The 17,153-nt window shown below is 35.6% G+C and overlaps 1 protein-coding gene across 5 annotated transcripts in view; it reads left to right on the top strand.

The window, feature by feature from the left end:
* Window positions 1-17,153, top strand: part of MAP3K7 (mitogen-activated protein kinase kinase kinase 7) — a 64,826-nt gene that overhangs the window by 44,179 nt on the left and 3,494 nt on the right. For 4 of the 5 annotated variants that reach the window (XM_036316844.1, XM_036316845.1, XM_036316843.1 and 1 more), the window contains 3 exons: window positions 11,192-11,300; window positions 16,284-16,345; window positions 17,027-17,142. In XM_036316844.1, coding sequence (XP_036172737.1) covers window positions 11,192-11,300; window positions 16,284-16,345; window positions 17,027-17,142 — 287 coding nt within the window. Of the gene's footprint in view, window positions 1-10,338; window positions 10,407-11,191; window positions 11,301-16,283; window positions 16,346-17,026; window positions 17,143-17,153 lie in introns of those variants that run through there. The other variant, XM_036316846.1, reaches the window with a different exon arrangement.

Consider the following 17,153-nt stretch of genomic DNA (forward strand, 5'->3'; position numbering starts at 1 on the left):
CCTGGCTGGGATATCACCAAGTTTTAAATCCAGATCTGAATCCAAAGCACCCAAACTCTACACCGTATCATTCCATCGTGTATATAAAACTGAATAGTACACATGCTAAAGTAATCCTAGATTTCTTTAATGTCAAGTGTTTTGGCTTCCAATAGTCTGCATTGTCATTAATTATTTAAATAGTTAGTGATGTTGAATGTTCACTGTATCATATGATTGAGCAAGGCTAAACCACCTTGATAAAAAATTTCTACAGATGACTGCACAAATTTATGTTTTATACATCTGGGTGAGCCTTTCTACATTTCACTAAAATTATACATTCTCATGTATACCTGCCTACCCTTTCTGAGAATGCATATAATATAGATCTATTTTCAAGATTTCTTTTGGTGGGGGCTGATGTCAGTAAAAATCACAACTGGAAGACAATGCAATTATAATTATTTAGAAAGCTAGACATACTATACTTTTGTAGGGAGTTTAGAATCTACTTTTATTAGTCAAATAGGTGACTTTGGGCAAGTTGCTTCATTTCCCTAAACTTCAACAACCTCATCTCCCAGTGGGGACCATAATACCCATACCTCATGGTTCTTATAACATACTAGAGGCCCGGTGCATGAAATTTGTGCACTGGGGAGGGGGTGTCCCTCAGCCCAGCCTGCACCCTTTCCAATCTGCAACCCCTCGGGGGATGTCCGACTGCCGGTTTAGGCCCAATACCAGAGGGACATCCTTCTCACAATCCAGGACTGCTGACTCCCAACCACTCGCCTGCCTGCCTGCCTGATTGCCCCTAACCACTTCTGCCTGCCAGCCGGATCACCCCCTAACCACTTGCCTGCCAGCCTGATCAACGCCTAACTGCTCCCCTGCTGGCACAGTCGCCCCCAACTGCCCTCCCCTGCAGGCCTGGTCACCCCCAACTACCCTCACCTGCAGGCCTGGTTGCCCCCAACTGCCCTCCCCTGCTGGCCATATTGTGGTGGCCATCTTTTGACCACATGGGGGTTGCCATCTTTGATCAATTGGAGGCGGCCATCTTTGTGCGAGGGCATGACAGTCAATTTGCATATTTCCTCTTTATTATATAGGATGAAAATACCAGACACACAGTAGATGCTTAATATATGTTATATGCCTACACCCCAGAGTGTGCCTTGCAGGGCTCTTACTATTTCCTTATTCTCACTATAGGGTATTACTGTCCAGAAGTAAAGCACTTGGAAAGAAGTAAAACTTATTGGCATTCTGTTCTTTCTGTATCATAAGAGAAGCTTCTATAAGGGATTATGGAAAATATTTGCCTTAAAGGCCTTTAATCACATATTCAGAGATGTATTATCATACATTTTTTTCTTTAAGGGATATAATTTATGTCCATCTTCAACTGCACCTTCTTTGGTATAAATATTTTCTATGAAATTCTAAATCAGAAGCTTACATAATAGTTTTAAATAATTACTGGTTCATAGAACTTTTGTCTTTATATTAGAGAACTTAAAGACCATATAAAAATAATAAAATTCTAAAATTTTCTTATTGTGCACTATAGTGAAACCAGAATTAGATTGAACCTGTACCTTCAGATTAGAAAACAATGTTTTCAGTATACCCTGCCATGTATGGATTTAATTGAAGTATCTGTGAGTGTCATACTAGAGGAAGTGCCCTTATAAATCCAGATTACCAACTGAGGTCTATTTCTTTTTAATATTTATGTCATTCAAGTGTTCCTTTAGCAAGAATATCGTATAAATTGACATTTAATCTCTGTGTTTTGTGCTTGTATAATTTTAGCAACTAAGGTTTGTGAGGGTTTTAAATAACTTTAAAATGTCAGTCTAAATAGTTGCACTGGCCATAAATTCTTGCCTCATGAAAATATTTTCCCAGTCTTTCAGGTGAGACATAAAAAGAAGCAAAGCTTTATTTTTGTCTGTAAAATAACACCCAATTTCTTTTTATAAATATAGAGATAAAGTTCTGGTCCACGTCCAATTCTTGTTCATGTCTATTGATGGTAATTTGTCCCTGCGGTTTAAATTTGGCTTATTATTCTTTTGCTGCCTTAAATTGCTATGTGGGTATTTCTGTTTTTCATACCTACTTTCGTATCCAATTCTTTTCTTTTTTTTAATATATTTTATTGATTTTTTACAGAGAGGAAGGGTGAGAGATAGAGAGTTAGAAACATCGATGAAAGAGAAACATCAATCAGCTGTCTCCTGCACACCCCCTACTGGGGATGTGCCCGCAACCAAGGTACATGCCCTTGACTGGAATCGAACCTGGGACCCTTCAGTCTGCAGGCTGACGCTCTATCCACTGAGCCAAACCAATCAGGGCTGTATCCAATTCTTATTGTAATTCAGGTTTCTCTATATCTCTTAAATTTTGCAGTTCATGTAAGCATAAAAAAAAGTAATTGCAATGTCTTGAAGAAGCAACCTAAATAAGTTAAAAGTTTGAGAATGTTATGGCCATTGTAATTTTACCAGTGGTTTTTTAAAAATAGCTACTATAAAATAAGACATCTTCCATAGTAAGTTGTAATCAGTAACACAAATTGAGACCACAAACTAGATTTTTTAAAAATTGTCAGATATTACCTATACCTCTTATTTATGCCTTTTATTTTTCAGGTATTCAAAAAATACAGTTATGGCTTATTTAAAAATATTTAGTTTTTTTATATAAACACTAAAAGCCCATTATTGCCCAGAGATTCGCGCCATAGGCCTTCCTTCCCCTGGCCGCTGGCACCGGTTTTCCTCCGGCACCCGGGACCCAGGCCTTTGGTCCCCCCGCAGCGGAGAAGCCAAGCCTCTTCAGTCTTCAGTCTTCAATCTTCGCTCCATGCCTGCGTATGCAAATTAACCGCCATCTTTGTTGGGTTAATTTGCATACTCATCCTGATTGGCTGGTGGGCATAGTGGAGTGACACCAATTTGCATGTTTCTCTTTTATTAGTGTAGATATTAATATTATATTATTCATTCAGATATCAATTCCTCGAAATCTGAAGACTTTTGAGGGATTTATATGTAGCTCTTTAGAGCTTTTCTTGAAGCTTTAAAGAAACACTAGTTTTGAAACTTGACCTAAAAATATTAGCCTTTTTTTTTAGTTTTTTGGGTTTTTTTTTAAAATATTTTATTTATTTATTTATTTTTTAATTTTTTTTAATTTATTGCTTAAAGTATTACAAAGGGTATTACATATGTGTCCATTTTATCCCCCCGCCCTAGACAGTCCCCTAGCCTCCCCTATCCCCCAGTGTCTTATGTCCATTGGTTATGCTTATATGCATGCATACAAGTCCTTTATTTGATCTCTTACCCCTCTACCTCCTGCCCCCCAACCCTCTCGGCCTTCCCGCTGCAGTTTGACAATCTGTTTGAGGCAGCTCTGCCTCTGTATCTATTATTGTTCAAAAGTTTATAATGGTCTCTATTATCCATGAATGAGTGAGATCATGTGGTATTTTTCCTTCATTGACTGGCTTATTTCACTTAGCATAATGCTCTCCAGTTCCATCCATGACGTTGCAAATGGTAAGAGTTCCTTCCTTTTTAGAGCAGCATAGTATTCCATCGTGTAGATGTACCACAGTTTTCTAATCCATTCATCTACTGATGGGCACTTAGGCTGTTTCCAGACCTTAGCTATGGTGAATTGTGCTGCTATGAACATAGGGGTGCATATATCCTTTCTGATTGGTGTTTCTGGTTTCTTGGGATATATTCCTAGAAGTGGGATCACAGGGTCAAATGGGAGTTCCATTTTCAGTTTTTTGAGGAAACTCCATACTGTCTTCCATAGTGGCTGCACCAGTCTGCATTCCCACCAGCAGTGCACAAGTGTTCCTTTTTCTCCACATCCTCTCCAGCACTTGTCGTTTGTTGATTTGTTGATGATAGCCAGTCTGACAGGTGTGAGATGGTACCTCATTGTTGTTTTGATTTGCATCTCTCGGATGATTAGTGACTTTGAGCATGTTTTCATATGTCTCTTGGCTTTCTGAATGTCCTCTTTAGAAAGGTGTCTATTTAGGTCCTTTGCCCATTTTTTGATTGGATTGTTTAACTTCCTTTTGTTAAGTTGTACGAGTTCCCTATAAATTTTGGAGATTAGGCCCTTACCAGATATGACATTGGCAAATATGTTTTCCCACACAGTGGGTTTTCTCATTGTTTTGTTGATGGTTTCTTTTGCTGTGCAGAAGCTTTTTATTTTGATGTAGTCCCATTTGTTCATTTTCTCTTTAGTTTCAAGTGCCCTAGGAGCTGTATCAGTGAAGAAATTGCTTCGGCATATGTCTGAGATTTTGTTGCCTTTGGATTCTTCTAGAATTTTTATGGTTTCCTGTTGTACATTTAAGTCCTTTACCCATTTTGAGTTTATTTTTGTGTATGGTGTAAGTTGGTGGTCTAGTTTCATTTTCTTCCATATATCTGTCCAATTTTCCCAACACCATTTATTGAAGAGACTATCTTGGCTCCATTGTATGTTCTTGCCTCCTTTGTCAAATATTAATTGAGCATATTGGTTTGGGCCGATTTCTGGGCTCTCTATTCGATTCCATTAATCTATATGCCTGTTCTTGTGCCAGTATAGCTGTAGGAAATCTCAAGTAGGAAAAAAATGGCTGCACATGAGATGAAAAGAAATAAGTAACAAAGAATTCTCTTGGGAAAGATATTAAATTAAGGAATACTATAATTCATAGTAGGTCCAAATAGGATTTTTTGTCTTAATATGACAGATGTTCAGTGGCTTTTTTAGTATACAAAAATCTATTCTTGTATTTTGTAAGCCTAGTTATTAGTTGTATCTTGTTTAATATCTTATAACTGATACTGAGTCTCACATGTCAGAAACACTTATATTTATTTCTCTTAAAATGTTAAAGTAAAACTATTAATATAAAATTAGGTTGACTATGAAACCCTCCTCTGCTAGCATTTTGAAAAAATGTTTTATAAATGTTTTACAGTACAAATTACAGTATAACTATGGTCAAATCATTGTACTCTTTTTAAATCATAAGACTTGCTTTCAGTAAAAGAGGTTAAAAAAAACTCAGCAATAATGTCATAATATCTGTACTTGTTGTACCAAGGGTAACAGCAATCTAAAAATAAGAGATATATTTCATCACTGGTTCTCTTTGGTGTGTATTCTTACTCTTCTTATGTATAAAAGGTAAATAAGCCTAAGCACTAGTATTATTTCTGAGTGCCAACAGCTTATGTTATCATTTTATTCAATGAGTATTGATTATGTGGTTATTATATAGTCAGTAATTTTCTGAATCCTGAGGACTGTAATACAAAAGTACACATGATCTCTGTCCTTAGGAGATTTTTATGCTTTTGCAAAATCACAGACTTGGAAAGTATAAAGCATTTGTGACTCAAGTTGAAGTTTACTAGTATGTAGGACAGGCTATGAATACAGCCAAAATTCATGGAGAAAAATGTCTTTGTGATAGGGTTTAGTCACTGAATATGTTTTATGTAAGAACTGTGATTTTTTTTAATCTAGAGAGGGAATTGTTGGGTGCTACAAATTTCATATATTCCCATCTTTATGTCAAGACACTTCAAGTACATTATTTCATTTGATTTTTCACAACCTGATGAGATAGGTAATACTGTCTTCATTTTACTATTGAGTCTTAGAAGTTAAAGAGCTTACGCAAAGCCACAGTGCTCTAAATGGCAGACCAGAGACTCAGACTCTGGGTTGTATTGTCTCCAAGGCCTGACTTCTAACTATTGCTATTTGTCATCCACACTTGATAAATGACGAGCCTACAGCTCAGAGAGGGTAAGTTACTTGTTCCAGTTTACACAGCTATAAATAGCAGAACTGCAATTTAAACCAGGTCTCCCAAGTATTAGACTAAATCAGTGAGAATTTTTAAAACATATAGTACCTGACTATTTAGTCAGGGGCACTGGCCTCTTTTTCCTTAGATTGTCAAATTAAAAAAATAACAACCAACACAACAACTATCAGGTGTGAATAAATCAAAATTATGCCTTTTTTTCAGGTTGGAAAAAAATATATTTTTTAGTGTGCCACAGAATTTTAGTAATTAGCTTATGTGTGCCATGAGATGAAAAAGGTTGAAAATCGCTGGACTAAATCATGTGAATTTGCTGACATTTGACTGTTTTTGACCTATGAAAGTGGCAGTTATATTTATTTCCATTTCATATATGCTCTTTGCACTATACCATATAATCCTTGAATGAATATAAGGTCAAGCTTAAAAGCAGGAAGGGAAACAGGATATAAGGAATTGTCAGAGGAGGCATGATCTGGATAAGTAAGATAAACTGCCTATGGAAGCTGAGGAAGATCAGGGTGAGAATTTCAGAACTGACCCAATAATAACCAGTAGACATTTTCTGTTCTGCACACTGCTAGGCACTCCTCTCTTGTTATACAGGTTCTGGCTTTGTGTACAAAGAACCAGGGATGTAGCAAGAATGAGCAAATCTGTTGAAGGGAAAATGAGCTGGGCCTTACATGATGGAGAAGAATTAGCAAGGAGAAAACAGAATGAGCATTGTGGTGCACAGGGCTCCTTTGTAAGTGATATGAATGAACTAAGGTTTTGGAACTACCAGTCCGATACCAAGTTTTTAAATTGTTAATGGTATAGAAAAGCTTTTGGGAATTTCTGAAGCAATTTCAATAGGTACCCAGAAGAAAGTAACATTCCAACACTTTTTCTTTTCTTCCAAATTATTTTATGATTTAATCTCTTAAATTATTATGTGTGCCTTTCATTATTTAGTATCCTCAATCCACTGTGGGTTTTCAATGTTTAAACTCATAGAATTTTAGCACTGGAGGGAACACTGAAAGTCATCACATTCTTAACTCAGCCCCACCCCTTCTTCAGATAAGGAAAACAAGACTTCTTGAGGTAAACTAAATCAGACATTACACCATAATTAGAACTCATATCTCATAATTTCTCCTGAAGGGTACTTTACACTACTGTGCAGCCTCTCATTTTTATTTGATGCAATCTTTGAGTGTTCCTATGTTTACATACTGAAACTGGACAGAAAATCCTTTATGAATTTATTTTTTATCTTTGACTTTATATAACTCCATATCCTATTGGGTATTTAATAACACCTCAAGAAAAAAAATTCTTATGAAATCCATTTTAGTTTATATGTCCTTGAGAGTTTTAAATATGATATATAAATACATAGACAAGAACACATGTAATATGTAAGCAATGAAACCTAATGATAAAATGACCACTTAGGAGCCCACCACCCAACATAAGAAAGGGAACATGATCAATGCCCCTGAGTCTCCTGTGTATTCTTTACCTGTGACCTCCGTGTCATCCTCTCGCCAACCCACAATCCATTTTCTATTGTATATTCTGTTTCTGGACTTTTTATTAATAGCCTTTGGCTAAGAAATTCTCTTAAATGACATTTAAGTTCGTTAAATGTATTTTTATAAATGGATGTTAAATTTTCTGAAATACTTTTTATGTGTCTATTGAGGTTTTTCTTTAATTTTTTAATATAGTGAATTGCATGAATAGAATTCCTAATGTCAAGTGATCTGTTCATTTGTAGAATAACCTCAACTTTTATATATTTCTGTTGCTGAATGAGTCAGGAACTGTTTCTCATTCTTTCAAGAATAATTTCTTTAAGATGAAAAATGTCTTGTTGGATATTTGGTAGAACTCACCAGTATAACCTTGCTATTTTCTATAAAGTATAGAAATTTTCATAATTTATGGATTGAGGGTTGTTGTTTTTTTTTTTGTATTTCTCTATAATGTATAGAAATTTTGATAATTTATATGTTTTTTGGAATTAGTATTTCACTTTGGTTTGTTTTGTTTTTGTTTTTTATTTATTAACCACAAAATTTTCATAGTATTCTCTCATTCTTACTTTGTTTCTTTTGGGAAGCTTATAGCTTGGCTCATTTTTTAACTATGTAAGTTAAATCCTTAGCTTGTAAATTATCACTGCTTCTGACTTTTTCACATAAATAGTTGAAATTAAATATTTTTCTCTAAGTGCTTCTTTAGTTGCATGCCACAGTTTTAGTGTGATTTGAGTTAAAATTCAGTACAAATACTTTTTAATTTTCATTTTGTTTTTTTTGACCAGTGAGTTATTTAGAAGTGTTTTTAAATGTTTAAACATGCGTTTCTTTAAAGATTATTTGTGAATCAGTACAAAAAGATATGGCTTATATGATACTAAATGTTTAAACTTTTTTGAGAACTATTTTATTGCCTACTGTATGACCAGATTTCATAAATGTTCCCTGGGTGCTTTAAAAAATTCATGTTCTCATTTCTCAGGCATAGGGTTCTTAGAGTTCAGGTTGTACTGTGTACATGTTTTGTTCCTTGGTCTGATTTTATGTATCATTTACAGAGGGGTTTTTTGTTGTTGTTAATCCTCTCCCGAGGATATTTTTCCATTGATTTTTGACTTTTTTTAGAGAGAATGGAAGGGATGGGGAGAGACAGAAAGAGAAACATGATGTGAGAGAGACACATTGGTTGCCTCCCTCCCATGCTTCGACCAGAGCTAGAGATCGAGCCTGCAATCGAGATACGGCCCTTGAGCAGAATTGAACCCAGGACTCTTCAGCCCGCAGGCTGACTCTCTATCCACTTAACGAAACCAGCTAAGGCTACAGAGGATTAGTAAATATTGTATCTCATTATGATTGATCATGAATGTTTCTCAAAGTTTTATTGTTTTATCTCTTTGGAAGCTATATATAGGTACAGCCTATATTGTAATAGGCACAGCATGTAAATTTTGAACTGTTATATTCTGAATCTCTTTCCCTAATAATTTTTTAAAAATATATTTTTATTGATTTCAGATAGGAAGGGAAAGAGATATAGAAACATCAATGATGAGAGGGAATCATTGATTGGCTGCCTCCTGCATGCCCCCTACTGGGGACCGAGCCTGCAACCAAGCATATGCCCTTGACCAGAATCGAACCTGAGACCCTTCAGTTTGCAGGCTGACACTCTGTCCATTGAGCCAAACTAGCTAGGGCCCTAGTAATTTTTTATGCTCTAAAATATATTCTCTGTGATATTAATATCTATAATAATAAAAGCATAATATGCTAATTAGACCAGACAGCTGAACGACCTTTCCAATGTCATTCTGGACGAAGCTGCCATGGCGGGGGCCAAGGCAGAGGCAGTTGGGGTGATCAGGCAGGCAGGTGAGCAGTTAGGGGCGATCAAGCAAGCAGGCAAGTCAGGCGAGCAGGCGAGTGGTTAGGGGCGACCAGGCAGGCAGGTAAAGGTGGTTAGGGGCAATCAGGCAGGCAGGCGAGCAGTTAGGGGAGATCAGGCAGGCAGACAGAGGGGTGATCAGGTAGGCAGGCGAGCAGGCCTAAACCAGCAGTTGGACATCCCCCAAGGGGTCCCAGACTGTGAGAGGGTGCAGGCCTGGCTTAGCGACCCCCCCCCCCCATTCTGTGCACAAATTTTGTGCACTGGGCCTCTAGTAGCTATATAACCTTATTTGGGGTAGTTTTTGCCTAGTTATCTTGTTTTATTCTTTAACCTTTTGTTTTCTCTATCTCTGTGACTTAGATATGTGTTTTTACACAGCATTTAATCTAGCCTGATAATCTGATTTTTTAAATATCTAACTGGAGAATATAATTCATTTATATTTATTACTAGAGGCCTGGTGCTCAAAATTCATGCAACGGTAGGTCCCTAAGCCTGGCCGGCAATCAAGGCTGATCTGTGGGGCGATCGGGAGGCCCCCGCTGGCACCCGCCTTGGCTGGTGGCCTGGAACCTCCCGCTGGCCAGCCCTGCCCCCGCCTACCGGTCATTCGCAGGTTGTTCTGCCATTCGGTCAATTGGCATATTAGGGTTTTATATAGATAGATGATTACTGTTCTCTCATTTTGTGCTTTATTTTTTTTTTTATCTCCTTTTCTGCCATCTTTTGAATTCAATAAGTATATTTCTTATTCCATTCTTTCTCTCTGATTGGAGAGTTAGGTATATTATTACTTTTAGTAATTACCTGTGAAATTTTAACATTCATGCCCAACCTAAAGTTATCTTCACCCTCATCCTGAACAATATAAGTATGTTTAAATTTATGTTCCTCTTGCTGATGCTATTATTATTATGCAGATTTTAGTACCATATTATTTATTTATTTTGTATTTCTATAAGTTAATCATTGTTTTCATTGTTTAATATTTTTGGTGTATGGATTCATACTTGTGTTTACCAATAATCCTCATTTCAATTTGGCCCTTCCATTAGGGAAACATTTTTCTTCTCCATGAAGAACTTATGGAAAGAGTCTTATGGAAAGTTATAGAAAACTTATGGTAAGAGTCTATGAATGCTAGACTCTGTTTTTGCTCATCTGAGAATGTTATTCTGACCTTATTCTTCACATTTTTGTTGGCTAAACAATTCTGGTTCTCAGTTATTTTTATTTTAGAATTTTGAAGATAATTCTAATTTCTTCTGGTTGCTATTAAGAATCTAACTGGTATTTTTTTTATAGGTAATCTATCTTTTCTCTATGCTGCTTTTTACTCTTTTCTATTTGTCTTTGTTTTCTAGAACTTGATTATAATTTGCCCCATGTTTAACTCGGTTTTGTAAATTTTCTCTTATTTTTTTCTCGGGATTTGTTATGGTTGGGATTTGTTATATCTTCATCAATTCTGGAAACTTTTTGCAGATTCACAGTGAATACATTTTCTCCCCTACACCCAGAGCCACAAATTTGCTTATCTTCTTTCGTAGGATAGATTTATTTTTCCTAGTTCCTTCTTTCCCTGAGTGTGAAGCCTTTCTTGGCTTTTGGCTTTAAGCATGAAGGTTCTCCAGCTTTACTCCCACCCTACAAAGGCCCAAGATTTTACACCTGGTCCTCTGGGTGCAGCAGGCAGTCAAAACAAACACTTTAGGCCATTAGTGATCAAGTGTTCAGGATGTGTGTGTATATATATTGTGTGTGTAGAGGATTTGAGGTGTTTTTGGTTTTTTTTGCAAGAGTGTTTTGGGACCACTACTGATAAAAATGCAGTTCTGTCCTTTGCCTTATAATGGAAATTTTTTTCTTGGCATTTAAAAAAAAAAAATCTGTAACTTTTTCCTATAGGTGAGCAGTAGGTCATCCAGTCCTAGCATCAGAATGATCACTACTACCTCAGGACCAACCTCAGAAAAGTCAGCTCGAAGTCATCCATGGACCCCTGATGATTCCACAGGTGACCAGTTTATTTTCTCATTTTAATTATGAAGTGGAATTTACCATGTTTATGTTCATTTAGTTGTGTCATTACTGTAATTGTAATGACACAACAGAAGGAAGGCAGGCATTATACAGTAGTTTAGATTTTCATATTAATAAAAAAATATTTAGTAATAAACTTAAAAATGTCTTTTTGAGTACTGAGACGGAGACCATTAGCCCTCGCATTTTTTTTCACCCAGATACTAAACATGTATTTTGAAGATGGTTTGTTTGGGGTTTTCCCAAATAGGAGATATCGTATTCTTGATACTTTAGTCTGTTATTGTCCTATTATGATCCATTCTACTGGATGGTAGTAGTAAAGTCATTATCTTCTAAATCCCCAAATTCAGCAGAACGGTAAAAATAATCATCTTCATCTCAGTCTTTTGTTTTAAAGATACCAGGTACCTTAGAAAAAATTTCTGATTGTGACCTTTTGAATCAATTTTAAATAATAGGGAAACTTCATTTTGGTCTGTTAAATGGGCCTTTAAAAGTCTGTTAGGAGTTATTAAAACTCCCTAACATGAATAACTTAACTGATCAAAATATTAGTATTAAAATCTAGTGATAGAATAGTTTCATTATGGGCAAGCAGAAAATTATATGTCATAGTGGAATTAACTTTTCCTCTGCACTAGAAGAATACCTTGATAAATACTCAGCAGTATGCTCCTATAAAAATTATTTATATGTTATGATGCCAGAGAACAAACAACAATCTCTTAGACCTTGGAAAATTAAACCATTTGGGATTTTATATAAAATCAACTATGTTATTAATAGTGGCAATTAAATTGAAATTAAAAAATCAGCTCTCTGAATTTACAAACTAAAATACTGCTTATAAGTAATTATAAATATTTGGCTTGGTTTAGTCAAATTTATAATTTAAAAAATTAATTGGGTGGCCTTTCTCTGTGTCATGTAAGATAGAACTATGTTTAGCCAGGGGTGTACTCTCTAGTTTTAGTAAGTTTAAATTTAGCGGTAGCAAAAACTCTTCTAAGTTTCACCCCTAGCACAATCCAACCTAGGATTGCTCAAAACATTTACCACTACTCGGCACATGTGCAGAATTCATCATGACGTGCTTTTGCTCAGAGGCAGACAGGGAAATGCTCTTGACAGATTTGATCATTGACAGTTACGTAATAGCTCTTTTTGGTTCCTAAATCCTCAGTGAGGGAGTACTCTCCCTGACATTACAGCATTTGCCTAAATCTGGGACTCCACATGGCAGGCCTCCTGACTTCAGCCTGGACTAAACTCAACATGAGGATAAAATCAAATTCTCTTAGGTCCATCTCACTTAACTGCTGTGTTTCCATTTCATGTGCTCTCCCACCCTTCCAACCCCCATCTCATTTTTTTTCTTTTCTGGAACCTAAAGTACCACAAAATGTCAATAGCTGGAAATCATACTTAGGTCCAACTTGTTATATTAACTGATTTTTTTCTTTGCCTTGAAATTATTACAAATGTGTGGTTATCATTTTTAAATAATGTTGAATGCAATTTTAGAAGGTGAGGCTCTGCTTTAAATTTATAATTAATGAAGTTCAGCTTTGCACAATTTCTAAGAAAAGTGTTGCTAACCAAGCTAATATAATAAATTACAGGGAAGAGGTAGATAAACCCTTTTTCTTTGAAGGTTCACTGATTCAGGAAAAAATTAGAAGTGCATACATAAGTTAAAACAACCTAATTAATTCTTTTATTATTATTATTTAAATGGGAAAGCGTTCTATGTATTTTCCAGAGAAAAATAAAGAGCAGAACGATTTAATAATCATCGTACATAATGAGTGCTTCTGGGTTTCTATTTATAGCATAGTAGAGATTAAAAAAATAAAAAAAGATAAATGTATAGTGAGAGAGTTGCCTGGGCCTAGTAAAGGAAGCCACAGAACTTGGGAAAACTCACTGGAGAGTTTCTCCTGGGCTTAGAACTTGGCCAAGATAGAAGTATAAGACATGGCCCATTGTTACAATCTGATTAGAGTGTCATGATACAGACATATAAAAGTAAAGTAGTCATGACATGTAATAAACTACTAAATTTGTAGTGCCAGCTGAGAATTTTAATAGCTAAAATCAATTAGGTAAAACCCAGTGTCGTCTGCAACATTTTGTAAAATTGTGAGACTTATTCTTTAATCATAAAGCAGAAAGAAGACAATACTCCACATGAAGGGAACACCTTCTTAGAGAATATGAGGTAGTTATAAGTATTGTGTTTGAGGAGCCAGAAGATATATTTTGGCCTAATTTAACCAAAGAAATGTGAGTATCCACATTCTGGAAACAAGATTAAATTTGATTAGCAATTGAAACATTAAAGAACAAACTCTCATGGAATATCTCTTCGTTGTCTTATAATCAGTTATTACTATTAGACACTAAAAACTAAAGTTCAGTTTGTGTATAAGTGAGAAAGTGAAATCTCACTTCTTGGTTTAGAGAAAAACTAATATCTAACAAAGGACCTTAAGTTCCCACCATTGAAGGGCTTTAATTGTTTGAATAAATATTTGGACTTTTTTCCACTCCCAGAATATTGTGAAACATTGACATACTATACTTAATTCTGAAACACAGATACAGGGTACTGATTAATAAGATACATCAAGTATCAAAGATTTAAGAATGAGTAATAGGAGTGGAAGTGTTAAATTGAAAAACTTTCAAGACAGTTGTTCCTGTAGTCAAGAGGAAATCATTTATTATTTTTTTTAATTTATTTTTTAATTCTCACCCAAGGATATGTTTACTGATTTTAATATATATTGATTTCAGAAAGGAAGGTAGATGGATAGAGAGATAGAATGAGAGAATCATTAATCAGTTGCCTCCTGCACGTCCCCACTGGGGATCGAGCCCACAATCCAAGCATGTGCCCTTGACCGTAATCGAACCCAGGACCCTTCAGTCTGCAGGCCGATGCTCTATCCACTGAGCCAAACCAGCTAGGGCTTGTTTATTGATTTTAGAGAGAGAGACATCAATGCGAGAGTGCAACATACATTGGTTGCCTCTCCTACTCATTCCGACCGGGGATTGAACCTGTGTCCTTCCAATATACAGGATGGCATTCCAACCACACTGGCCAGGGCAAGGAGAAATCATTTTTAACCAATTTTAACTTAGTGGCAAGTAGTGTTCCATGGGAGCCTAGTTTGAAACAGCTGTTGGGAACAGGGAGAGGGTTGGTCAGAAAGATAACAAATTAACTATACTTCTCATTTAGCCATTTCAGAAAAACTTTTATATTACTGTATGATTTTAGGGTAAATAAGGCTCTCCTAGGCAATACTGTTATTCTATCTTTAATAAACATTACTGTTCAATCTGAAATACAAACTTGAGTGTTTTAAAACGCCCTCTCTTCCTTATTCTCCATTTAGTATCAATAACAAGAATAATAACCACTATGTGTTGAGTGCTTATCATATGCCAGTATTGCGTGGTATTTCTTATATGCATTATATCATTTGGTCTGTTAGCTTAGCTTTTGGAGTTATTTGCAAGCACATTCTCAATAGTTTAAAAAAAAAAACACAAAAAAACTAGAGTTCCTGTCAACAATAAGTCAGGATGTTACTGAGCCATCAAACTCTTAAGTTTTTTCGTGCTTTGGATGCAGAGCCTTGCTGCTACCCTGACCTTGCCTTTATCCACACTACTCTTTCAGTCAGTTGCTTGTCAGAAAAAGGGCTGAAGAACAGCTCACTTGTTTAGTTCATTTGTTCTCTACTAACAGTGGGAAAGCAGCTACTTCTGAAATAGAAAAGTCCATCTTACTTCACAGTTATCCTGCCTGCTTCTGGAATTGTATTTAAGTATTAATGGCGGGAAGAGGCCATTCCATGCTTCACAAGCAAGTAGTTAGGGCAGTTTACCTCTATTAAAATACAAACAAAAGCTATCTGTTCAAACAGTTTGATAAAATTTGACTGGTTGTTTGAATTAACCCATTTAACAGTTTGAGCATGACTTTGAGCCACAATTTTCTTATGTGTGCTATACCCCAATCAATAATCTCTCTCATTTTCCACAGTGATTCTCATTAGGAGGGTTGGGGACTCACTAGAATCCATATACATTGGAGGTGATCCACTGGAAGAGAATGTGTCTCTTGCTTTCCCCTTTTCCCTATTAAGGAACACTAATGTTGCCAGAGTTGACATAGCCTTATAGTAAATCTAGCATGATCAGGGAAAGAAGCAGATGTGGGTTTGATTAGGTAAAGTCTGTGAAGACTGAATTGCAAATGTAAAGGGCATGATTCTGAATTATAATATAAAGGGTTCTGTATTCATGGTTCTGTATAACAACAAAAGTGTTAAAACAGCAATGTAAATTTAAGTTCTAAATTAACTCTGACAAAAAGACACAGATTTTCTTACTTTTAAAAGATCAGCACTTTAGTATATCCCTGTTTTTTGTTTTTAATTAAACAAGGGCTTATGAGCTTTAATATTATTTAACTTATAGCCAACTTAAATTGTAAGTATGAGAGTATGGTTGCATTCTAATTATCTGGTAATTGGATATCCTCTGTTTAGTTTACCTTTAGAATTCAGAACTAGACTCTTCATTACCAATAATAACTTTTTAAAAAATATTTTTATTTCAGAGAGGAAGGGAGAGGGGAAGAGAGATAGAAACATCAGTGATGAGAGAGAATCATTGATTGATTGTCTCCTGCACGTCCTTCACTGGGGATCAAGCCCGCAACCCGGGCATGTGCCCTGACCGGGAATTGAACTGTGACCTCCTGGTTCATAGGTCAACGCTCAACCACTGAGCCACACCCACCGGGCCAGTAATAACTTTTATATGTTATTTACTTTAGGGGGAAAAAACACACCAATATTTCATGCATGCTTTCCTGCTTTTGTTTTAAAGAATTTATGACAGAAAATAAATAAAATCCATGCTTGAATTACAGATACCAATGGATCAGATAACTCTATCCCAATGGCCTATCTTACACTGGATCACCAACTACAGGTAAAGGAGTCCTGTACTTTCTCAGTCAGTGTTTACTTTGTCTTACAAAAAATTTAAAGAATTTATCTTTAAAGCTGACATTTGTGTTTCTGTCATTGTATATTCATTTATTTATGCTTTTAACCTCCTTCGTCTTGTTAAAATAAATGATTCAGTTAATTAAATTTAAAATGGGCAAAATCATATGTTCTTATCCTAACAGTCATGTTAAAATACTCTCATATCTTTAAGACTGCCAAGAATAACAATTTTTTGTTCTTTAATTTTAGTGCAATAAAATATAAAATTCATATAAGCTCATTTCTATGTAATAAATTTTGTGATATATTGTCGTGTTCATAGTGGCTAAATATCTAAATAATACACTTTAGTGTCTCCATTATACCAGATGTTTTTTGGTATAATGCCTTTTGGCAACCTGAAATATAAAGCCTTTGAGCCTAAGAGTACGCTTCATGGTTCTCGGGAACAACTGTTAAAACAGCAAGTGTAAATAAGTTTGAGTTAACTCTGACAAAAGGACACGGATTTTCTAGGGCATGGTTGAACACTTATTTTTAAACGATCATTACTTGAGTGCTATAAAGATAATACATCACAGTAACTGTTTTAACTCTCATCTTAGCTAGATAATGAGATTTGATTTAATTATGTTTTAACATTTTTTTAATTTATTTTCAGCCTCTAGCACCATGCCCAAACTCCAAAGAATCTATGGCAGTGTTTGAACAGCATTGTAAAATGGCACAAGAATATATGAAAGTTCAAACAGAAATTGCATTGTTATTACAGAGAAAGTAAGTTATCT

The sequence above is a fragment of the Myotis myotis genome, unplaced genomic scaffold, assembly GCF_014108235.1.
Source record: "Myotis myotis isolate mMyoMyo1 unplaced genomic scaffold, mMyoMyo1.p scaffold_m19_p_7, whole genome shotgun sequence".
Taxonomy (NCBI): domain Eukaryota; kingdom Metazoa; phylum Chordata; class Mammalia; order Chiroptera; family Vespertilionidae; genus Myotis; species Myotis myotis.